Source organism: Pyxicephalus adspersus, chromosome 3, assembly GCF_032062135.1.
Source record: "Pyxicephalus adspersus chromosome 3, UCB_Pads_2.0, whole genome shotgun sequence".
Lineage (NCBI taxonomy): Eukaryota > Metazoa > Chordata > Amphibia > Anura > Pyxicephalidae > Pyxicephalus > Pyxicephalus adspersus.
In genome coordinates this window covers 119,088,815-119,114,627 of record NC_092860.1, presented here as the reverse complement: position 1 = coordinate 119,114,627, position 25,813 = coordinate 119,088,815, and the positions used below count along the sequence as shown (strand labels likewise).

At 37.3% G+C, this 25,813-nt stretch overlaps 1 protein-coding gene across 5 annotated transcripts in view; it reads left to right on the top strand.

Annotated features, from left to right (window-relative positions):
• The window catches only part of FAT1 (FAT atypical cadherin 1), a 157,873-nt gene that overhangs the window by 123,270 nt on the left and 8,790 nt on the right, over nt 1-25,813 (top strand). For all 5 annotated transcript variants that reach the window (XR_011919964.1, XM_072406160.1, XM_072406162.1 and 2 more), the window contains exons 16-26: nt 538-675; nt 921-1,064; nt 3,802-3,999; nt 8,925-9,726; nt 9,819-9,944; nt 11,748-11,905; nt 17,007-17,469; nt 18,745-18,898; nt 22,195-22,305; nt 23,371-24,002; nt 24,889-25,023. Coding sequence is in view for 4 of the 5 variants with exons in the window: in XM_072406160.1 (XP_072262261.1) it covers nt 538-675; nt 921-1,064; nt 3,802-3,999; nt 8,925-9,726; nt 9,819-9,944; nt 11,748-11,905; nt 17,007-17,469; nt 18,745-18,898; nt 22,195-22,305; nt 23,371-24,002; nt 24,889-25,023 (3,061 nt within the window). In the remaining variant the exon portion in view is untranslated. The remainder of the gene's footprint in view (nt 1-537; nt 676-920; nt 1,065-3,801; nt 4,000-8,924; nt 9,727-9,818; nt 9,945-11,747; nt 11,906-17,006; nt 17,470-18,744; nt 18,899-22,194; nt 22,306-23,370; nt 24,003-24,888; nt 25,024-25,813) is intronic.

Sequence of the window (25,813 nt, the reverse complement as noted above, 5' to 3'; positions counted from 1 at the left end):
CAACCCAGAAATTTTTTTAAGCCGGGTAGGAAGAAATTGTAGGTGGGTGGCAGCCCCTGTAATGTAACCAAACTTTTTAGTAACCACCCAAAAACAGCCAGGTGGGTGCTGTAAAGTTCCGGGTGGTGTGCCCAGCTAAAAGGGCCTGGGGAGAACCCTGCTTCCCTATAAAATGTCTGTTAGAATCTGATGCATATACTTTAATACCAGTTTTTACATGAAAGTAAGCTGAATGAAAGTAAAGAGTATAACTACTTTAGTTTTTACATTACAGTTTAAAATTAAGAATAAAATATTTCTTATATTCATGCAGTACCCTCTTCTTAGAGAACAGTAGTGCAAGATGTTATGTTTTGTCCCTTCAGGCATTTTTTCTGTTGCGTTGGCTGAGTTTATAAAGGTAACAGTGAAACCATTGAAATAGGCCTGCTGGGAGATTCTCTAATAAGTTAAAACTGGGACATGAGGAAGAATTATTTCAAAAGTGTTTGCTTGTCTTCCAGTATGTGCTTCACATGACAATCTGCTTTCATCTAGGTTGTTGCAGATGATGCTGATGGACCTTTGAACAGTCACATTCACTACTCAATTACAGATGGCAATCTGGGGAATACCTTTATCATTGATCCTGTACGAGGGGAAGTTAAAGTGAATAAACTTTTAGATAGAGAGAAGGTGAGTCGTGCCACACTTCTGTCCTTAGTGATTATATGGAACACATGAGGACAACAGCTTTCTGTGCAATATAATTTTATTATTCAGTGGACTTGGTGTCAGTTATTTTTATATATATATATATATATATATATATATATATATATAGAAAGACAAATAGAGATAAATATGCACACATATGTGTTTGTGTCACATGATTTGAGTTTTTGCAGGCTGAAAATACATTTAAATTCTTAATTTTACAGATATCTGGGTATACATTAACAGTCCAAGCAGAGGATAATGGAAATCCACCCAGAAAGAACATAACAACAGTTAACATTGATGTGTCTGATGTCAATGACAACCCTCCTTTATTCTCTAAAGAAAACTACAGCATCATAATTCAGGTAATTGTTTTTGTTATTATGTTTTATGTTTCTGATAGCTATCTGAAGGCATTATCTTATTTTCTCTCAATGATATTTTCAATAAATGTAATTATCCATTTAAATCAATCCTTGTGTTTGAGTACAAGTATTTGATGTATAATCAACTTTTATCATTTATTCTAATCAAAATATCACCCATAACAGAAATACAGGTTTTGGTTTTATTAAAAATTTTAACCAATCAACGACATACATAACAACATACATAAATACAAGTGAAAATGCATGTGATTAATCAATTGGAGATTTTTGGTTCAAAAATATTGCATAGCATATGGCTTGCGACAGGTCAGAGATATATACATATTGTATATATATATATATATATATATATATATATATATATATTTGTACACAGTATAGATACCAAGTATCTAGAAAAATACCAAATTCCTTTTACAAGCCATTCCAGCTTCTCCTGTAGATGGTATCTTTCTGATAGGATGTTTATGAACTCTTTTACCCAAGATATGGATGGAATGTAAAGTTAATCTAACATTCTTAACATTGCACAGAGTATAGAAATAAAAATATTTGCAATATTTATGGAAAATTTGTCTTGCATATTTTTTTGCAGGATTTATATATCATAAGTCTTCACTGAATGTAACATCTACATTTAACCTGTACGCTTTATGTGCAGTAGATGTGTTTTAATTTCAGTATGGATTTTCAGTATATCTGCAAAGCGAATATTCTTTTCAGGTGTGGAAACATAAAGCGTTTTAGGTCATTATGTACTGGAAACATTTTCATTTTCATTTCCTTAATTAACAGCAGATATTCTGAGTGCTTATCCTAAAGCTGATTGTGCTATTTTGATTGAAGTGAGATCAGTCAGGCTTGAATTACAATGTACAGCAGTGCTGTCCGTATGGCATCCTAGTGTATTGCTAAGAAAACAAACTATAGGGAGACTGAAGAGAATTGTACGATTATATTTGAATTTGTGCAATGCCTAGGGGTGGCTAATATTCTTTTTATTTGATAGCAGAAAATACATCCTGCTTTCCAGCTATCTCAATTTTAGACACTTGGTCCTAATAATATTAGAGCAAGTAAGGGGAATGCAGAAATTCTTAAGTATGAATATGTTATTTGTACTGTTTTAAAGTAAAACTGTAAAACCCTAAATGCCTTTTTAATACCATAAACCTTAGAAAAACCACAGAAATGTATATGTAGCAACCATCAGGAATCGTAAAATGATATTGTCCTGCATTGATGTTTCCTTCTACATATCCGTCCTGCACATTCATGGTACCTTTGTTCTTTTGATTAGCAAAATTACTGAAAAAATCTTTACACTCCACACTTTCTGATGTGCAAGATGCCTGTGCTCTCTACTACATGTTTCTGTCTCATCCCTTTCATGCTACATCACTTTCCTTTAATAATATAGGGGCTGTGTTATGTACACCAGTGGGAAGATTTTGGCAATGGGTTTGATTTTCAAGAGACCAAAAGTTAAATAAATGGATGGGGGACAGGAAAGTAAACTTGTTTTTGTCTTCTTTTTATTTCCTAAATAGTCCGATATTTAGGCCTTTTGCAGACATTAGATCATTAGTGGTCATTTCCAGCAACATTTGGAATGCATAATTGTTGTACAGATGGTTTGCACCTAAGATAATCACAAGCATTCATTTTGGGAAATGAACGTCTAGCATCTGTATACAACTTTAGAAGCTCCAGCTTTTACCCAGGGGTCAGACCACTGAAGGAGGACCACTTCTTATACACAGAAAGCAGAGGTTCTTCTCTTCTAATGCCTAGGTCTGAGGGTGTTATGTAGATTCCCAATATTCTGGTATATTTATGCATTTATGTTAATTATGCAGTTGCTATCAAATGCTTGTTTACTGATTGGTAATCGCTACTACAGGTACTGGAATTAATTTGCTTATTATCAATCCATGGGGCTGATTTACTTAATGGTCATAAGCTGCTCAGTCAATTTTAATAATAATAATAATAATAATAATTACCCCATTGAGTAGTATGATATATAAATTAGGAGCAGGTAATATTGTCTGCCTAATACTAATATAGTTGCTGTTGGTCACAGATAGTAGATGCATTATTGTGGAAAATGACCTTTCAGCAATCCTGACTTCATTCCCAATTCTCCATATTACTGCTGCCGTATTCTGATATGTCTATAGTCATTTTATATATTAGGCTTTTTTTCTTTCATTTTACTTCACAAAGATTTTGTCTTAGGGAAATTTAAATTGGGTTGTTATCGTTTCTCAGACAATAATGACTAACAAGCAGTTGAAGTTTCATTAAGTTTTCATAGGATTTCATGTGTACAAAATCAGTAATAGAAATGCAGACAGCCAATGGATTTTTACTGTTTTTTTATCATCTTTAGACATATCCCTGTTATCCCTCTCAAATCCCTAACAAGCTTATTTAAGTATAAGTATATTCAACAACCAGTGGATACAAAGTTTGGAGTATATATCTATTGTTTGTGTCTTTTTGTATGTTTATATTGGAGTGTTTTTTCTTAAGCTGTCTGGTCCGGGTATAATGCAATGTTCGTATCGGTGTTTTGCTTTGCTGTAATTCTGAATTCTTAGCCTTGTCTTCTCTTCATGCACAGAAACCTGCATGCCATCAGCCTCTAGACAAATATATCTGGCTGCGACAGTTTTATAATCTTATTTAAAAAAATGTGTTTTTGCAGGAAAATAAGGCGATTGGCTTTAACGTCCTGCACTTGGCGGTGACAGACAAGGATTCTTCTCACAACGGTCCTCCTTTTACGTTTACCATTTTAAGTGGCAATGAAGATAATACTTTTAAGATCGACCAGCAAGGAATGATAACAACCTCAGCCATGCTCAACCGAAAATCCACTGATCACTTTCTGCTTCAAATTCAGGTACAAAAAGTTGTATAATTAGATTTATTAATTCATGGCTCGAAGAGTTACAGCTTACAAATGATAACTAAACCTACTCAGTTCTCACAAACATCAGTCTGCTTAAAGTACAGTACAATATTTAAGCCCCATCACTAAAACTTTTTTATAGTTTAAAGTTATTTTTAGTATTTCTGCCTGGTGATCCTGCCCCTGCTCAAGCACCTTCTGCTACAGAGAGCCAACGCTCCTTCCGTGTCTCTCATTTGTGCTTGTGCTTTCTCACCCTTTTACAACAGCTTAAAGTGGAGACTACAAGTGTCTCTTTCCCCACAAATCCCGCCACCAGACAGCTGCTGGACTGGGGACCCCATTTTTCCCATCTGCAGTTTAGCAGTTGAGCATAGATACCTGTCCTTCCAATCTCTGTTTGGTAAATAGGATCACTTAGCTCTCCCTTACTATGAATAGGCTCAGGAATGAAGATTGACTGCACTGTGCTAAGCCTGGGCTGGGTTAGGCTACCTACACATGTACAATGGTTCTCACCTGATAATCGGGTCAGAATCAATATTGGATGAGAATCTTGTGCGTGTACAGTGCTCGTTGTCCATCATCCTAACGACCACCCTGGCGGATCCATGGACAACGGACGATCATAATGCAAGTGAAGGGGAGAGAGCGCAGCGGGGAGACGCTCTGTCGTTCTCCCTCCTCCACTTTCTGTAGAGCAGAATGGTGCTGTATGTACAGCACTCGTTTTTGCATCGTTTGTCATTGGAATGGATCGTGAAAGATCCTTTCCAATGACAATTATTGTGTGTAGGTAACCTTAGTCGACTGACTCTAGTTTCTTCTGTGCAGAGCAATAGATTGATATTAGGATTTTCATCATAGCTACGCTATTTCTTGCTAATTCATTTTTTTGAACAATGGCCTGGAGATGAGCTTTGTTTAAAAAAAAAAGAATTCTGGTCAAATATATTCTAACCCCTTTCGACATTAGAACAAAAGGTCCTGGTATTAGTCAGCATAAAAGGTTTATGTTTAGCAAAAGCAAAGCTTCAAATTAACTCACTTTCTTCAGTGTGCATATAAGCCTATTGGTATGTATACGTACGTGGAGTATGTACATAGCTTAGCAGTCCATATACACGAGGGCTACCTCCCAATAGGCAGTCAAGAGACGCCTATGCTTTTTAGATAGTAAGGTTTAGATAGATCCTGAGTGTCCAACCAGCTGCTCAAACAACACTTACTTTTAACTGCCAGAACTTTCAAGTGTCCTCTTGCCCCACTTACCCCACCAATAAATGGCCCACCACCTGTAAAAAGAAGAACATACATTCTGTCCAGGAACCATTACTAGATACCAGAAAATACATTTTTACAGATGTCATTACCCTAAAATATTTTTTTAATCCTAATCATACTCTTTCCCTCATTCCTTTAAAGAATTTGTCCAATCACAGTTACATAGACATGTGTAATATTTATTTTTATCCATATCTGTTATGACTGTGACACCTATCTAATTATATTGTGATAAGTAGTTTATTTAAATAGGTTGTCCAGGCTTCCCTTGCATAAAGCAAGATTAATAAGGAAGTGGAGATGCGAAGGACTGTACAATAATGGAGTCTGGAATATAATTAGTATCACAAAAAGGAGACCAAATAATCATTATAGAAACTCAGCAACAGGCAATATAAATCAATAGTGTTACTTACTGTTATAAACGAACTTCAAACAGGTTAAATGTACCTAAATTAATTCAAATATCAGACTTCTGTAATCGTATATAGAGCAGCACTGAGTGTGGGAAAGACAACTTTGTCACTCCGAGCTCTGGTGTCTTGCACAATGCTGCCAGTTAACATTCGGAACGTGCTTACAGTGATAACTACCACAGTGTGCCATTACACCTTCATTGTCTGGTGACAGACTGCTCATTGCTTAAATGTATCATAGAATATTGAGAAGCCAACGTAGGCTGTTTCATAGCGTGGTCTGGATAACAAGACTGGCAAAACATAATTACACATCCTTTAGCAGAATTTCTATTGGGTATAAAGCTGTTTGTCTGAAGATTTATTGCCCAATCATATTCCTTAAAAATATCCTATTGTCAATACTTAAATAATAAAACAGCTGTCACTGCAACACCCAAGTTCTCTCTATCACTGTCATTCAACCAACGTTTTGTGAGCTCAGGGCAACAAGGACCTGCTCCCTTGGGGCATGGCATTAGACAAAACGACTGCCCAGGTAAACAGTCTAAAGATACTCATCAGCCAGGAGTCACTCCAGAGACATCCATATCTCCTCGAGTTAATTCATAGCGGCAGTCATGTTGCAGTGTATTTAACGCTTCCTCATGCCAGGAAACGATGCCGCTTGGCATGTAGCTTACATGTAGCATCTCCCTGGGGTGAGCGTTACTAGCACCACTCACTGCCACCAGCTGGCAAATGTGCAGATGCTGGTCCTTTTTCAACCAGTGCTGTCGGACAAGTGCGCAAACAATGGGGAGCTGCACAAAATTGCTTATTGAAGCGGCAGTTGTAAACCTGGCCCTAGATATAAAACTTTAGAGCTTTTCAGGGATTCAGAACTCAAAAGCAGCTCTCACCTGGCCAAACAACATCTGATTTGTGAGAACTTCATCCATCTCATCTACACTGAATTGACATTAAAACATTATTTTTGATGGAATGTCACAATTATTGATAATATGAATGCTTTTTAGCTTTTTATTTATTTTATAATGATTTTGCTTTCTGGATGAGATGTAACTTCAGCGTTTCTCTTACCACGGTACTTGTCAGGCATGTATGATAAGGGGAGCTATATGTATATTTTTTTGCTCAATATTGCAAAGTTGTCAATACAAACTGTATTATTTGTATTATTCTATGGAGAAGAGATCAGAGATTGCTGTATTATTTGTACTGTATTATCTCTGACCCCCACTAAAAATTGATACCTAGGCTATTTACACTTGCCTAATTAAGCCTAATACTGCTGTGTGCCACTTCCTGTTGGTTTAAATAAAACAGAATCAAACACCAAGCGCACAGACGACCTATTATTCTGTTCTTAATTTCCTCTGACCCAGTGAATTCTTTCCATGCTAGTAATCTTGGATTGTTGCCAGCAAATGTTTGTTTCCAATGCTAAGATTTGATTATGCCTCCTACAACTTGATGTACTGCTCAAACCCATTTAACTCTGACACAAGCTTATTAAAAGATAACAATTGCTTTTATTACTTGAAGAAGGTAAATTTATAGATACTTTTTCAGCACATGGATGATGTTTTCATAGCCAACGGAGGTTAATTTGCATCTTACTGTATCTGATATAAAAGTCAAAGATTGTGAAATGTTGCAGATAGGAAGTGTTGTGATATTGGGATTTTTTTTAGTACACCCATTGCTGGACTTTGGTGTTTTTAAATATGCTTTATCACCACCTAGTGGAAAAGAGTGCGGTCATATTCTTTAACTGATGTCTGATTGGAGTACTTTACAGCATGTTAGTTATATTGTCATATATCACATAGATATATTTTGTGCCATAGAAGAAGGAAATACATTTATACATCTTAGTTCTGAAAATTAACATGACCTCCTGCATCAACAGCAATATTTAAAAAGAAATGGTTTATTGGACCTTTGTATAAAATATGTTCCATCCTGGAAATAGGGTGGAGGTTACAAAGTTCCAGTACAAATGATTCTTGTTATTGGGACTACAGCATGAACCATCATTAGAGTCCCCTGGGAAACATATAAGTCACGCTTATTAGACCAGTTAAAAGTGAAATGTATGAATTTCTAAAGCATTCACCTATTCACCTGAAATAGTTTTTAAATGCATATTTATTAAGACTGAAAATGACCTATTAAAGGGGAATACAAACCACATATCTGCATTTGAATGTGATCTTTCAGATCAAAGCTGCCTTTCAATAACTGACAGAACTAGTATGTGGACTAAGGGCCAAAAAATTGTCCATACATCTGATTGCAGTTTCCTGTGTTTAACTTTGATTATTCCATTTTCCTATATTATTGATGGTCAACTTAGTATAGAAAGCCCAAATTGGCCCTTGACAACACAAAAGGGCCACACATTGGGCCTGATTTAATAAAGCTCTCCAAGGCCGGAGAGGATACACTTTCAACAGTGAAGCTGGGTGATCCAGACAAACATGGGATGGATCTGGTTTAGGATTGAAAACATTTGCCAACAAATAGCAAATAGATTTAAAGAAATCCAGTCCAGATTTGCTGGAATCACCCAGCTTCACTAATGAAAGCAGATCCTCTCCGGCCTTGGAGAGCTTTAATAAATGAAGGACGTTATGTTTAGTGTATTAAATCCTTCAGAAAATAGATACAGGAGATAGAGTAGATGCTAAGGTGGTCATGGTTGTGGGGTGTGTTACAAGAGACATGCAGAACTCACTGCCTTTTATCCCTTTACAATTCACTGCTTTTTATGGTGCTGTAAATATTACAGACTCTACATTTTGTATAACTTTTAGTAAGAAAAAAAAAAAAAAAAAAAAGCACAAAAAGAGGGAAAAATTATTCAGCGACTAGAAACTAGTTTACTGAATTTCCTTTCCCAAGCACCAAGGCACAAACAGCAGTAACTACTGGCTGCTGGGGCACAAAGGCCACATTATATGTACCTAGCAATTGGGTACTAGGACCCTATCACCTTCTTTATTATTTAGAAGAAAGGTTCTTATTCCTCAGGATGCAGATTTTCATTCAATTCCTGTAGCTCAACCCCATTCTTTTGTTTGCGTTTCTTCAGTATTGTTTGAAAACAAACATTAACCAGAATTCCCTGGTAATAAGCAAACAGCATATTTTTGTTGCCTCTTGATTGAAAATGCACTCTTTGATGTAAGTTATCTCTTTTACCTCCAGGTGTCAGATAATGGGAAGCCACAGCTGTCATCAGTGACAAACATTGACATACGGGTGATTGAAGAGAGCATCTACCCTCCAGCCATTTTACCACTTGAAATATACATCACAACATTCGGAGAGGAATACTCCGGGGGTGTGATTGGAAAGATTCATGCCACAGATCAGGATGTTTATGATACACTCACATACAGCCTGGATTCCAAAGTGGAAAATCTGTTTTCCGTTTCAAGCACAGGGGGAAAACTGATAGCACACAAGCGATTGGATGTTGGCCAATATCTGTTAAACGTCAGTGTTAGCGATGGAATGTTTACAACCTCAGCAGATATTACTGTTCATATCAAACAGATAACCCAGGAGATGCTAAATCACAGCATAACATTCCGTTTTGGCAATCTCTCTCCAGAGGAGTTTATTGGAGATTACTGGCGCAATTTTCAAAGAACATTGAAAAATATTTTGGGAGGGCGCAAGATTGATGTCCAGATTCTTAGCCTGCAACCCTCTGACCCACCTGCTAGCCTAGATGTCCTACTGGCTATAGATAAACCAGGCAGTACTCATTTTGTTCCAAAGCTTCTTATTCAAAAGATAAATGCTTCTGTAGCTGAAATCGAAGACTTTAGTGGTGTTAAAATCCTTGAGGTCTTCAATAAGCTCTGTGCTGATGTGGATTGTCCCCTGAGGTTTTGTGATGAGAAGATATCTGTGGATGAGAATGTCATGTCAACGCACAGCACAGCAAGGCTTAGCTTTGTGACTCCAAGACACCTTCGGAAATCTGTCTGCTTGTGCAAAGGTAAGAAACCCTGCCGAGTAAGACAAAGTAGGTGCTAGCCTTTGTATCTATACTGATTGTATAATGATAATGTCATGGTTCCTTTTTATCAGGAGGAAAATGTCCCATTTTGAGCAACATTTGTGAAGGAAACCCATGCCCGGATGGTATGGAATGTGTTGTAGATGCAAATGAGGAGAAGTACAACTGTGTCTGCCCAGATGGCCGTCAATGCAATGGTAAGATGTTCTTAGTTCATCATTTTAATATAAAAGTGTAGTTTATTTATGTAAGATTGTGTGATAAACAAACCATGAGTTTTTCCCATACTGTGGGTTATGAGAGAATCTTTAAAATCACAATGGACTTACATCAGGCATGTCCAACGTCCGGCCCTGGGGCCAATTACGGCCCGTTTCAGATTTCCACCGGCCCGCATCCCCTGTCATAAAACCAATAATATGTGGCCCGCTAGCACTGTTGACCACAGTATAAAATACATGCGTACAAAAAAAAAATATTTTTTATTTCATTAGAGTTGATCAACCGTCTTGCAGTTATCGGCTTGCTACTGGGCATGATCGGCAGGACTGGAGTCCTGATGTGTGCACAGGGAATTCCCTACATCATTATAGTCGGCATGTGCTGTATGGGACCTGCACGGACCACACCCACTCTGATTCCAAGAACGTGCTCTGCACGGAGCCCCCACTGACACTAGACTCTGTGCACCGGGAATCCCTCACTTCACCCTGGTTGGGGTGTGCTGTGCGGGACCTGCGCAGACCTCGCCCACACTAACCCTGAGTACATGCTAAATGGTCAGCCCCCACACATTTTCACCTCACCAAATCTGGCCCTCTTTGCAAAAAGTTTGGACACCCCTGACTTACATGTACATATCATACTTGCATGCTAGCAAGGTGGGGTGGTAATCTTTTTAATCCACATCTACCAAAGAAAGGATGTTTTGATAATGTAAAGAGGAATATCAGGACCTTGTATCACACAATTAGTTCTGCTGATGATAGCTGATCAGTTCCAGCTGTCAGTAGTGCTGAGACCTATAACTAGACAAATTCTCAATTGGGCTGGTTGATAGCAGGAAACATATCACTAAAGCTACGTACACACGTCAGATTTTTATCGCCCGATAATCGGCATCGGCCAATTATCGGGCGAAAATCTGCCGTGTGTACAGTCGGTGTCGTCCATCGTCCGGACGACCGACCTGCCGGATCCACGGACGATGGACGACAGCCGATCGTAATGAAAGTGAAGGGGAGAGCGCGCAGCAGGGTGCCGCTCCGTCGCTCTCCCCCTCCCCTCTCCATAGAGCATGAACAGTGCTGTATGTACAGCACCGTTCATGCATCGTGCACTCCCTTGTCGTTGGAAAGGATCGTGAAAGATCCTTTCCAACGACAAAAATTGGCAGTGTGTACGCAGCTTAAGACTGAATACCTGAATACTCTTGAACAATTATCAAAGCTTAAGCGGTTTCTAGCTGCAGACACAATTGGGGGCCTGACTGTGACCTGTTCTATCTCTGTTCCTATTGTTCTCTCCTGACTTATTTCCTAACTACCTAAACAAATCCTATTTTTGCCATTTTTTTTAAATAACAATTAACCTGAAATAATATATTTAGGTAGCCAGATAGTTTCTTTTTTCATGCTGGTGAATTAGGCATTCCAAGGAGGTATTGCTCAAGAGGAACTCTGCTGTGTCATTTTGGTGGAATACAGCAGAACATTTACTTAACTGTATTTATTCTCTCCATAGTGACACATTTGCTGGCCATATGTTACTCTGAAGGGGAGCTACAAGTCAGAGCCTAATTTACATGAACATAATGCAAATGATGTTGGATCTTTTATTTTACTGTACATATGATTGATGTGTTATCTTTCCAGAAGCCTGTGGGGGGTTATATTATGATTCATGGTCTATTGTCTTCTGTTAATAATAAATTAATGTATGCACATGAAATGAAAGTCTTATTGCTAAATCAAATTCCTTTGTTTTTTGGTTTTTTTAAGTTGGTTCATCTGTAACATTTAGTGGAAACAGCTATATAAAGTACCGGTTGTTGGAAAATGAGAATAAGGAGGAAATGAAGCTGACAATGAAGCTGAGGACATACTCTGCACATGCTGTTGTCATGTATGCTAGAGGAACAGATTACAGCATTCTTGAGGTGTGTTTCATGTACTGTCGCTTCTGTAGTTATGAATGATTCTCTCCGAAATGGTTTTCTAAAGCAATTGTTCTCCAGTTGGAGCTTACTGTTTTATTATTGTGTTACTATGTCCACTTTCCAAGTTACTGTATTTCTAACCTTATACTCCTTTCATGCCATAGTACCCTGACACATAGCCCCTAATGGTGATCCTCAGCATTATCCTAAAACTGCTTGCTCACCAACTCTACACTGCTTGTATTGTCAGGGTAGAATAGGAAGGCTTGTAAGAGCTCCTGAGAGTGATGTACACTAAAAAGCACGTATTTTAAATCAGCTTTTTTCAACCTTTTAAACCCTGAGAAATCATTAATTAATTTTGATGTCTTGAGGAATACCTGCTAAAACCACTATTTACACCATAAATTGGTGGTCAGCCCCTTACAGATACCTTTGGGCTCAAGCAAAAGGAAGCTCTACAAGTTTTTAGAGTATTCATAAATAATATTTTCCATAGGGGCTGCTATTCTGCTCCAACTAAGCCCAGGTCAGTAGGTTGTTGAATGACAGGTTACATTAGGATATTTCACTTTTTGTGGATATATTACCACTTTGAGCTATAAAAACTATGTACATAATTTTTCAACGCCAAAAAAGATTAGCTTGGAAATTGCACAGCCTTGATCACACACAAGATTTTGCAGCCTTGGCATGGATAGCAGATCATTTATTTTTGAGTCTTTCAATAGGAAAAACTTTATGAAAGGCTACATCCGACTGAGGGCCATAGTTATTCATTCACAAGCTCACTTTCTTAAACATCATAAAAGATACATAGGCTTTCGGAAAGATGATGCAGCTTGTTCTCACCCAAAGCTAGACACACTTTCCCGACATCCACAGAGGTGACGAGTGGTTTTATACACAGCATGACAGGGAAAGAGATTTTCCATATTTATAGCTTAACTAAAGCTTCAGCAAAATTGCATCTCTTCAGTAAGAGGAGTCATTTATTCTGTTGTGGTCTCATTAAAGCTGATAGTTTTCTTTGCTTAGAGAAAATAGTTTATTTTGAAAGGACCTTAATGGTAATCAAAATATTCAAAATAAGCTTTATACTGTACACAATCCCCTGTGCTCAGCTAGTGGCCTCCCTAGTAATTGAACCTCAGCTATTTTTTAGGATATATACTATTATCAGTAAATACCTATTCTATGAATAGCCTAACTGACCTGCACTTAACTAGATAGTGTATATAGCCATTTCTCCCACTGTCCTCAGTATGCTTCTGAAGGTCCTCAAAGTGTATCCATTTGCTTAGTAGTGACATGCAAACCAGGGAGAAAAGTTTGAATGATGGAACATGTGAAACCATATAAAATGACACTACACATTCTGCTGTTTTGGAAGTTTGGTCACAGTCAGAAGCATCTGAAGGATTAAAAATACTTTTTTTAACATTACTTACAAAAATACACTTGTCCATCAAGTTCTTGCAACCATCATCCAAAATCATTTTGCAATCCTGTCCAACCTTGGCCATTTTTTATACTGTTCATTAGTATGACAGTTTTATTCAAACTATCTTATCAATGCGTTATCACTTGTTGCTTGATTCTAAAGGTCAATCTTTCAGACTACAATCCAAAACTCTACCCCATATTCTAATAGCCTAGGCATATAAACTTGCATCTTTCTTTTTTCAGTTTCAACTGTCATTAAACAAATCAATTAGACAATTGGTCATTTTTCTGTACTATATTTGTGTTTTTTTAGCCTCTATTACTGTTCCCAGCCATAATAACCAGACAATGTTAAAAACTCCCCCCAAAAAACTCTCAAGTATACCAAAATAGTACAATTTCTTGTGTGTATATATTTTATTTGTGTTAGTTACATGTAACCTTTCATGAATCCAGGCTGATTCTCTCATTGGATTGCTTATGTTGTATTTTTTATATTGACCCTTTAAAATTGAGTACTTAAAATACACACAGGAGAAAAGTGCAATATCCGTTATATGCCAGTCTTGTAGAACTGACCCAGTTAAATGAGAATCTAGAAAATAAGATATATTGGCCTATCAGCTGCTAAGCGTACTTCCTTCAGCACATGGGGATGAATGCCCTCTGGTCCAGGTGCTTTATCTATCTTCATTTTTCTTAGGCATAACTGCACCTTTGTCCATTATTTACACTGTCAGAGATCATGCTGTGAAATAATTGCTGGAGTGTTGTGTGGTGTACTTCCTGAGTCACATAACCTACAATCGTACAGTGCTGATATGTGTATAGGCTAAAAGCTTCTGGCAGTATTGCTTTTGAATAAACAGTGATCATGTTAAATTGTTTAAGGTTTGTGGCATGAGACTGTGGAGTCCCACAAAGTGATGGCAGCCTTGGCATTGGTGCCATTGTGGGAGAAGCCTGTGTGAGTTGAGTGGTAAATGGACAGATGTGATAGGAAGCAAGGGTTGAAATGGCATCTTTGCTTCCAGGCACAACATATTGTGCCTGATTTATTAAATTTAGATCTATCAAGGGAGAACCTGGGTAATCCAATTTCATTGATTTTAGTTGTTCTCAATCCTGGACCAGATTTATTCAAAGTTTGCTGGATCTCTCATGATGGTCTATCATCTTCAGTCTTGGATAGCTTTATTAAATCGGGCTCATTGTAGGAGTACTTTGATATGAGGTAACAGTAGAGTGTGCCAAGATCACATAATTAAAATCACAGTAATGCCATTATTAGTACTAACTTCCAAGGAGAATTGTACCAGCTTGTGTTATTTGTTACTTTGTGTTCATTTTTGGGCACATTTTGGGTCTGTCCACTTGTCAAATGTCTTCTTTCTTTTTACCAATTTGACTTTTTGTTTATTATGTTTATGTTGGTCCATCTCTGTATGTTCCTAATGTCTTTCTCCTGACCTGCATACCTTTTTTAGGGTTTACTACTTTTACCTTTCAACGTTTCTCTCTGATTTGTGTGTGTCTTGTGCATGTATCTCCTTTGCAGCTGATTTGGTTACACAAGGAGGAACATCAGTTAAGATTATAAAAAATGTTTACAGCATGGTGGAGGTAGTTGGTGCTTCATCAGGTCTCCATCTAGATTTAATCAGTGCAGGGCTATATAAAAGAATGCAGGGTAGCATATGTCAAATGTCCAAGAACATTATTTACATATATACACATAATATTCTATTACCCCCCTCACCCTGGGCTCCATAGTGAATATAGGGGCTGTCACAGCTGTTGTTACATCCATGAATAACCATGACAAAAATGATTTTCACAGGCACCCTTTGTAGTCTTTAGGATTGATTCACTAAATCCTAACACATGGTATTTTCATTACTGTGTTTCATCTCTTTTTTTACAATAAAAACATAATTTTTCATTGATCTGCTGAGCGAATCGCTAAACAACTCTGGGACAACTGTTGTCATTTGCTATGTAGGAAGATTCTGCAGGGTGCCTCCTGTTCCCTTTTCCCTCCCCATGAGTCTGAACAGTTATGTATGTACAGGTTAAGTGGTGCTTATATATGTGACTTGTAAATTGTAATGTGAAAATGATTATAATATCAAGTAATAAAAACAGTGTCAATAGCAGTGTAGTTGTAGTTGGAGTTTTGCATGCGTAGCCTATCCTGTGTGTTAGGTAGGGTAAAAAGGGCTTTAATGACCTAAGCATTTGAATGCAAAAGCACTTCTTTTTAATCAGAGAAATAACTCTCATTATTGTTAATTAAGGAAATGGAACTTGAAGTTTTATCCAATGCAATTTTAACATACATGATTACAGAAAGAGACACTGCATCAATCTGGCAGTCACAATATAGACACTGTAATTTTAAATCTAGCTGTGCAGGATAAAAAATGTGACATGCCTTCTTATTCTATTTCTTCTCAGTCTATATGATTGCTGAATTGTTCATATGAAAATGAATTGGATTTGGTTATTTGCTCACTTGTCATGTTCTTTTTTATATCAAACCAACAAACGTGATTTTTCCCTAAATTTGCATTTCCATTATTGAGTTGGGGAAACATTCATCATTACCAGATAGCAGCTCGACTGGAGACATAACCAGTGAATATATTGGAATCAGTTTGTGTCAGTAAAACATTCAACTTTGATTAGCTTTATTTACAAAAAGTGACAACATAAATTTTTCCTCTGCGGATACACCGTCAGGCTCATCAAACTGAGTCACAGCCAAGTCCTGTCTCCCTGATGTTTTGTGACTGTTTTGACCAGTTGCTGGCACACACAAGAGAACGTGCCGTGAATGGTGCTTCAGTACGGCACTTGCCCCTTCAATTCTACAAACGGTACTGTCAGCTCAGGGGAATGATCTTTAAGTACCATGACTTCATTGGCTGGCTGTTGACATGTTTGATGGCACACAGATTCATTAGTATTCAATGTGTATAGTGAGGCTTACAGCAATGAGAACAAGTGAAGCCAAGAACATTCACAAGTGCCAAGAATTCTTATTTGTTAATTGTTTGTGACTGATATTAAAAGTCCATTCAAGTACATACTTCCACAGGGCATCATTTTTGCCTTAGCTATGGTGTATTAGATAATATAGCTTTATTTTAGATCATCACACATGTTACAATTTTTTTGTAGAATCATTTAAAAGATCTACCAACAGATAAGTACTGCAAGAACCTGTCCCATTACTTGCAAATTTATTGGGTAGCTTTGGTAGTTGATTGTATGAAGGTTCCTGAGTCTTAAAGAACTACGGGCATGACAAATATTGTAACTGTACATGGTTAAAGAATATCTAAATCCAAGAACAAGATATATATATATAACGCCTAAGCTCAGCTAAACTTTACATCCTTGTCTTTCTTTTAAAGTATTTCCATCATTGTTGCTTTATATTTTGCTAGTTACTAGGATGGATTGACTGGCTCCAAGTTTAGGTCAGTTTCTCAAACCTGCTAAGGTAATTGAGTTAAGGATTAATAAATCCACTAGCATTTCCCAGTACTCATCAGACTTAGGAGACAAACATTTTATGGGGTGTTGGTAAAAAATCAAGGTAAATTCAGGTTTTGAATGACTAAAAATGCTGTTGTCTTTTTTTTTTTAGATCCAAGGAGGAAAACTGCAATACAAGTTTGATTGTGGTAGTGGTCCTGGAATTGTGTCAGTGCAGAGTATCCATATCAATGATGGCCAGTGGCACACAGTGTCATTAGAGGTGGATGGTAACTATGCCAGGCTGGTTTTAGATCGGGTCCATACTGCATCTGGTACCGCACCTGGGACTCTGAGAACACTAAACTTGGACAATTATGTTTACTTTGGAGGCCACATGCGCCAACCAGGAGCAAAACATGGAAGAGGTACCCAAGTCAGTAATGGTTTCCGAGGATGCATGGACTCTGTGTATCTCAATGGACAAGACCTCCCCCTTCATAGTAAATTAAAGAATTCTGCACTAATAGAAGAGTTCGTTGACATCACTCCAGGATGCTCACTAACTGCTGCTGATGCTTGTGCTGGCAACCCCTGTCACAATGGCGGAGTGTGCTCTCCCCTGTCTAATGGAGGTAGGCTCTTTTCTGCTCTGTGTACACTAGCTGCATATAATTGTTTAAGTGTTTATTTGTTGTTGTATTATACGGTTTATAAGGGGCTGTATATTCCAAAACTGCTGATTACCTACTGTATATTGTGTTCCCTCTTGTGCAGTAAAATCTAGATTAGAAAATCTATCTTCAATTTTTTATCTCAAGGCTCACATAGTAGCAGCCATAAAAGAAAAGATCCATCATTTGAATAGCTCTGCTGGTAAATTATTAATAGAGGCAAAACAGGAGAAATTCACCTCTACTTTTATTTAAAGAAAAGTAGAATTAAAACACATGGGAAAGAATGTGTATCCTAAACATCTCTGCATTCGAAGCACCATGCAGACTTATAATTATGTTACATAGTACTAAAGCAGAGCTCAGGCAATGCAGAAAAATGCGGTGGAAAATCTCTTCCTGATCAACATTTGTAATAGCTATCTCTGAAAAGTTTCTGAAAGCTTTGTTTAACTGCTAATACTTGATATTGTTCACCTGACAGGTGCTTTACTTCATATTTTGTTTCCCTTTTACCTTTTAGAGTCTGTTAATGCGTTGAGTGTACCTCATGGGAAATACTGTGATTTTGCTTGTTGGCATTGTGGATCTGTAATAGCATAATAAACCATGGGGTTTTGTTTATTATAGAAATAAACCCTGTTCAGTTAACAATATGAATATTCACATTATTAACTTTAATATTCAATCATGTGTTTTGTTCTTTTGCACATGATTGAATAGTTGTTGCTTTCCCTTAATTATTTTAAATTACTGGATATATCACTTTGCTAAGTGAAAGTTTGCTTTAGTGAATATGATGTAGGCCAGTGCCCAGCATTTCTCTGCAGGAATGTCAATGTAGAGGATATAGGTAATATGGCAGATAACAAAGGGTACATGGTGAAACTATACATATGGTCTTGAATGTGTCACAGTTGACGTTTGGTGGAAGACAGTATAGTAGTAAAGGTGGGTGCTAAATTTTAATACATCAACACACACTGCAGATGAACACATTTTGGGAAATGCTGATTTAGCTGGTTGCATTTATTAAACCCCTGTGGAAACAGGAAAAGTTTAAACATTTTATTAGACTCAACTGATTCTTATGAACCCCATGCAAACATGGAACAAAAAGAATAGCATATCTCACTTGCACAGTTTGATTGTTTTGTGCACTAGGTTACATTATTAAGTTTGTAGTTTTGCTTCTGACATAATAATAACCTTAACATTCTGTGATTGCTTTGACAGGTTACTATTGTAAATGTACATCATCATATGTGGGCACTCATTGTGAGATAGGGGCTAATCCCTGTGCTACCAACCCTTGCCTGTATGGCGGTACCTGCATTGCTGTTAAGGATGACTTTATCTGCCACTGTAGAGGAGAGTACACTGGCCAGAGGTAAGTAAAAATACTCAATGTCCCTTTTTATGATTAACAATAGGAGGAGTGGCAGCTTTCTGTGTACTTATATTCTATGAGGAAATACTATCTTCAGTGTCTGGGAAGAGGAGCACAAGTTAGGAAAGACCCAAAGAAATGACCTGCACCACACAATGACAATATAAATATCAAGCTGTTGTTCTCCACAAATCAGAGCAATGATCCACCCAGCGATGCATTCCACCTGCATTGATGCCACTACCTTTGATTATAATCATTTGCCAGGATAAAATGATTGAAACAGCGTTTATCCAGAAATTCACTATGCACCACTATACTTCTACCACCAGCTCTCTGTTTGCAGTGGTGACCAATGCCTCTGGAACAAATATGGACCGGACAAATTCTGCTACTCAAAAGCACTTTGCCTGTCATTGCTTGGATTTAGCCAGAGGCGTTGCAACATGAGTTTTTCTTTACTGTTGAAAGTACTAATTTAAATGTTTGTCCTAGGGATGGATTCCTTAGCACAAGACATGTCATGGCTATTTGGAACCAGCATTTCTAAGTATTTAGTATTTTGTAATATACTGCAATCCTTCAGCAATACTTTGGACTCTAGGTACATAGTTAAAGGCAAGCAGTGATATGTGTCCTTATGTAATATCTCAGAAGTATTGTGTTTTCAAGCAGACTAAGCTTTTTCTCTCTGTGGATTTCTAACCCAGTAGGTGGCCACTTAGCTGCAGCTAAACAGTAATGAAACAGCAGCAGAAAGAATTACTGCACACAGCTTGGGCTTAGATGAAGCCAGCACTTGCATCTAACCTGTATTGTATTTTGGTTGGGTCGGTTGCTGCAAACAATATCAAATCATAAAAGCGTATCACAGAAGTTGTGGATGGCAGAAAATGATTGCTTGTTTTGACAGTTCTTCAGTGTCTATATTAAGATTAATATAAAGGCATAGAACGTATTATTTGGATTGCTGCCTGTGACCCCATTAGGGAAAAATCCCTAACTATGCTATTGTCAGGTCAGGCAGGGACATATGGCAATATAAACATTTTAGAGGTTCTAATAGTGGTCTCTTTCAGGCATGCAGTCTAAAACTCAGGCTTTAGTGACCAATGGGGATCCCAGTATGAGCAGTCTTACTGCAGTGTTTGACAAAAGTTTTGTTGTGTGGTTGAGGAAGGTTGCAGTTGTTGGCCATCTCTAGCCTTCTAGGAACAGCCACAAGACAACCTGCATTCAACAGCAGCTCACTGTGGTTAAAATGTATGCCTATTTAAGTCAATGTAAGCTGCTGAAGGGAAGTCAGAAGCTACGTGTTATGTATTGTCATGTATAAGAGCCAAACAACCATAACATGAGCACAACCTTTTGCAAACACACGCATAAAGCAGTTTCCAACCACTCTCATGTGGTTAAATGTGAACATTAGGGAGTGTGGTTAAGTGTACAGTAAACCGCTGCATTTACCGCACATCTGAAGATAGCCTTGCTCCTCTTTAATAAAATGTGTGTTTCAGTTGCCAATTCACGACATACACCAGGCTGAACCCATTGATTGACTTGCACAGTGAATTCTTAGTCAACAATATTCTAGTGTAGCACCATGCCTTCCATGAAAATACATTGAGCATTACTGGAACTGGATTTACAAATAAAATTATGAAAGTGCAAAAGTTTGAGTGACAGCAGAAAAACAGATTTGCAGCTCAACTGTAGTATTTAGTATTTAGTATTTATTTGCACAAAAAAAAATCTTAAAACGATTTTCTGCTGTGACTGTGCTGTACAAAGGATGTGGACCTGGTGAGGTCCTGATGATATTGTGATTACACTACATTTAACAGACTGGCTAATTTAATCAGTGGTATGTAGACCATGACAAGTTATTTAACTATTAAGTATTCTTTTTGAGAGCTGATTAGGGTTTACTGAACAGAACTACATTTCACCTTCCAAAATCCCAATATCTCTTTTTATCGAAGCAACATACCATAATCTGATAAAAATGTAAGCCAGTGAGATCCCAAAGTAATCTTGTATCCAGATGATACACACAAGTAGTTACATATACCAAACAAGTAGTAAAGGCCTCATTCATATCTGTATCTAAATGCATTATGGGGAAAATGATTTTAAAAACTTCCCACTGAAATCTAAGTTCTTATTATTAGAGCAGAATATCTTATTCACTTGTGGCAATGGTGAACAATGATTTGTATCCAGCTATTTAATTGCTAAAGTCACGTTGCAATTTGTTCCTAGAAGCTAAATTTCACTTCTAGTGCTGCAGCATTGGATTGGTGTGCTCTGCATTCATCACTAAGGCTTTAGCTATAAATTGCTAAAGAAAAGTAATTTAATGCTAAGTCATAGAGGTGGATGAAGAGCTGTTGTTTCTGGCATAAACACTGCTGAAACCCAATCACTACACAACTGAGTTACAGCTCTCTGTAAAATTAGCAAGTTAGCAGTTACAATTACTTTGATTTCCTTAGCGAGAAATCACTTTTATATTTGAAAAAAGTATATCTGCAAATAAATTACCAGTATGACATAGCCCTTAAAGCTGAGACTCTTATCACCAGGGTAAACAACTAAAACTGTTTCTGGTAAAAAGATACACATACTTTCTGCAGCATCCTAAACCACAGCCAAATCTCAGGCTTTTGTGGTAGGTATAACTCCGGCACTTCTAGTAGCTTTCTGCTGTCTCCTCCCCCTAAAAATTTTAATTGGCCCTTTGCTATGATAGATTGCCTCCAGGACCAATAGGAAGGGACAGGCATGCTTTTGCACAATCGGACATGGTCAAAGGATTGCCTGCCAGAATAGATGTATGGACCCTATTTTTATTATGTGTATTTACAGGATTTTAGTATTATCATCATGCATTCCAACCCTATATACCAATATTTAGGACACATTTCTTTTCTATCTGCAGCCTGATTTATTAAAGTTCTCCTAGACTGGAGAAGATAGACTGTCATAGGAGAACCTGGGTGATCAAGCAAACCTGGAAAGCATTGCCTAAAAATTGCTTGCTAATATGATTTCAATCGTGAACCAGATTCATTCCAGGTTTGCTGGATCACCCAGGTTCTCCTATGACTGGCACTTATTTTCTGCTAAACCTGGGATATCTGAAGATATGTTATCCATAATTCATGAGAATAAATGTAAATGAGAATAGGTGATGCCATCAGCTTTCACATATTTGTAAATTTAATTTGTTTCATTGACTGACTCCTGGACATATATTTGTATCATTGTGTCAATAATTAATATTCTTGTTACAGATGTCAACTAGGACCATACTGCAAGGACAATCCCTGTAAGAACAGCGGGAAGTGTATTGACAGCTTGGATGGCCCGGTTTGCGAATGTGAACCTGGTTTCCATGGAGAAAGGTATTACCTCCTCTGATCTGGTATCATAGCGATCAATTATAATAACTGAAGTATTTGAGCAATGATACAATAATTGTGTGTAGAAGACATCCAGTTTACAATAAATCCAGGGTAAAGCACATAAATTAGGCATCATAGATGTAGGGAATGCCATCAAACTGACCTCTCTTTATGTGTGAACGCTAGGTGTTAAACACAGAGATATGTTCATCACATTTAATAAAAAAAGTCACATTAGCTATTAGCATTTTGTAATTCAATAAAATAATCCTCTTTGAAACATTTGTATTTATATACAGGGAAGATTTATGGTATCCAAATTTCAGGGACTAGCACATGCTGGATGATGCTAGACACAGCTTTTCTGCTATTCCACAAAGCCATAACATTCCTGCCTATGCTACATTTTTAGTGGTGCTCTGAGTTATACTATGAATAGAATGCCCAGTAGTGAATGGGAAATATTTATAAAAGTGTCAAAAATAAGAAATGTTTGTGTTGCAGACAGCAAGCGGATAAAAAAAAAAGTTAGTTTTCTTCTTTTATTAGCTGTACACCAAAACAGGTAGATCTTGTATCTCTGTGTATGACAATTTACAAGTCTATTATTATTGTTGCAGTGTGTCTGCTCTGTCTTACCATCATTAAGCTTGGAAACTAAGGATTACCCAGACACCACTAGGGACAACTTTTGTGAGTGGCGTCTGTTTATTGCCTTCCGGTTTGCCCTCTGGCAAATGCTGATGTGAAAGCAGAAAACCAAAGTGATGTAGCAGATTGACAAGCAAGAATAGGGTCTTTCAGCTGGTTTAAGTATTACTAAAACCAATACCAAAATGTAATTTATTGAAGCTTAACAGAATTGAGATGTGATGGCTACATTGGTTTCCTTTTTTTAGCTTCAAAACATCTGCACCAAGTGCAGAAAATACAGTCCGTTCTTGCAGCAAATGCAGTTTCCTTATCACTTTCTGCAATAGAACTGAACAGCGCCAGACATATGTTAAGCATAATGCAGTGAATATATGACTCTGGGTTTGACCAACTCTTTTTGTTCTGTTGTAGATGTCTAAATGATGTTGATGAATGCACAGATAACCCGTGCCCCAATGGTGCCCTCTGTGAAAACACCTACGGCTCGTATTCTTGTAACTGCAGCAATGGTTATAGTGGGAAACATTGCCCAGATCTTGCCCTCAATAAGTACGTCTCAACCTCCTGGAACATTGGCCTAGCAGAGGTCATTGGAATCATCGTCTTCATTGCCGGCATCTTCTGTCTGGTCATAATTTTTGTTGTTTGCCGTGTAGTGGCCAGTAAGAAAAAGAAAAGACTGCAGGAATCAGAGGACAAACATTCTGGGGCATCATCTGCATTTTTACAAAGACCATTCTTGGATCCTAAAGTGAACAAGAATATCTATTCCGATATCCCACCCCAGGTACCTGTCCGCCCGATATCCTACACTCCAAGCATTCCAAGTGACTCCAGAAATAACTTAGACCGAAACTCCTTTGAAGGATCCACCATTCCAGAACACCCTGAATTTAGCACTTTCAATCCAGACTCTATGCACGGACATAGGAAAACTGTAGCAGTCTGCAGCGTCGCTCCAAACCTGCCACCTCCACCTCCATCTAACTCCCCTTCTGATAGTGACTCAATCCAAAAGCCAAGTTGGGATTTTGACTATGATGGTAAGCTCCTGTTTTAAATAATTTGCTTCTACACATACTTTCTTTACTAATTGTAGCATTGTGAATAAAATCTGACTGTTCCTGAATTGTTCAGGGTTATTTTTTTGTTTCAATTTTCAAAGCAATGAAAGCTAGAAGTATTAAATCTGTACATTTTCAAGGCTTTTAAGGCATCTTAGCAGTACTGTAGTTTCAGAATACTTTTCAATCTTACACTCAGGGTGAAGTTGGAACTACTAATCTGCATACTTGTCATGGGTCTTTGTACTACTACATCAGAATGATAGTCAGACAGCTAGTATTTTCAGAAAAAGGAATTAGCATTTGTTTTTTCTATTTAGTTTTCAGCAAGCTTAGAGCAGTCAGACTAGTGAAAGATCTTTTCTGATTAGCTGTTCGTCACAGCATTTGTTTCTGTTCCTAATTGGTGAATGTCTTCGGCAGAAACCTCAACTTAACAAATATATAAATTGTGCTCAAAAGATGAGATGAATGTTATTTGTTATATACAGTTCTGTCAAATGCAAACTACACATATGAGAGGGTTAATGCATTGTTGGTGTTTTATTTGTTGTAGAAAATTAACACATGCACAGTTTAATATTATGTTCTATTCATCAGAAGACAGTTACATGCTATTCCGCACGTGTAATCTCAACAAACCATTAAAACTTTTTTTCTCCTTGTCTCTTGAAAATTGCTGATTGCACTTTGTCATTTCAATTATTTCATTTCAAAGTGCCTCCATGATTTTTACATTCAAACACATTTCACTACCATTTTCCTGAACAGCTACCGTCTGTCCTTTTGGGAAATGATCAAAGCTGTATCTTGTTAATTGAGTGTCCTTAACATTTTGACATTATATCTTCTTTTTCGCTTACAGCTAAGGTTGATCTTGACCCATGTCTTTCAAAGAAGTCTCTGGATGAAAAGCCTTGTCATCTGTACAATCCACGCGAAAGCATGTCTGAAATTCAGTCTCTTAGTTCCTTCCAATCAGAGTCCTGTGATGATAATGGTATGTACAGACTAGGATATTCATTTACAGATATAGGATGATTGGCATACTGGTTTTAAAGGTAGAAATATTTTTATAACTAGGAATCAGAAAGTTTTGTACTTTTCTAATGCAACAGACAAAATTTGTTATAAAACTAACTACAATAATATATACTTATTATTGTTATTAATTTTTTATTATTATGTTATTAATGAAGTTTGACCTTATCATTTGTTTTGTTGTGATATACAGCTAACAATTTTTCTTCCAGAAATGCATACTGCTGAGATCTGATATTGCTTTATATCTATACCCTACAATGAGAAATACAGTATTGGGTTGATTTGCTAATAGAGTTGAGAACCATCACACAATAAAATGCCAATTACCATAATTTTAAATAGAAAATTATGTGCATTGGAAATAAGTTAACTGGAATTTGTTTTTCACATTTTCACATCATTGGACAATTAAATATATATATATATATATATATATTTATACACACACAATTTATTGTACAGTATGAAGATTCTCTTTTAGTAAATTGGCCCCTGTATTAGTGGGATGGATCAGTACTTTTGCTTACAACTTTGGTTGTAGATGGGTATTGCCCCTCTGTAATACTACACAAAGGGGCCCTATCCAGCTGCCCATGTGTTTCTGTACCGATCAAATTATTTGAGAATAACTATCTTGGTTCTGATAAGTTGGAGCAATATTACTGGTTAAAGTGGAACAAAAGTCCCAAATTGAACTTTACTGACTCAGGCAGGTGGTTATTGGAGAAAGTGGCAGACGATGTCCC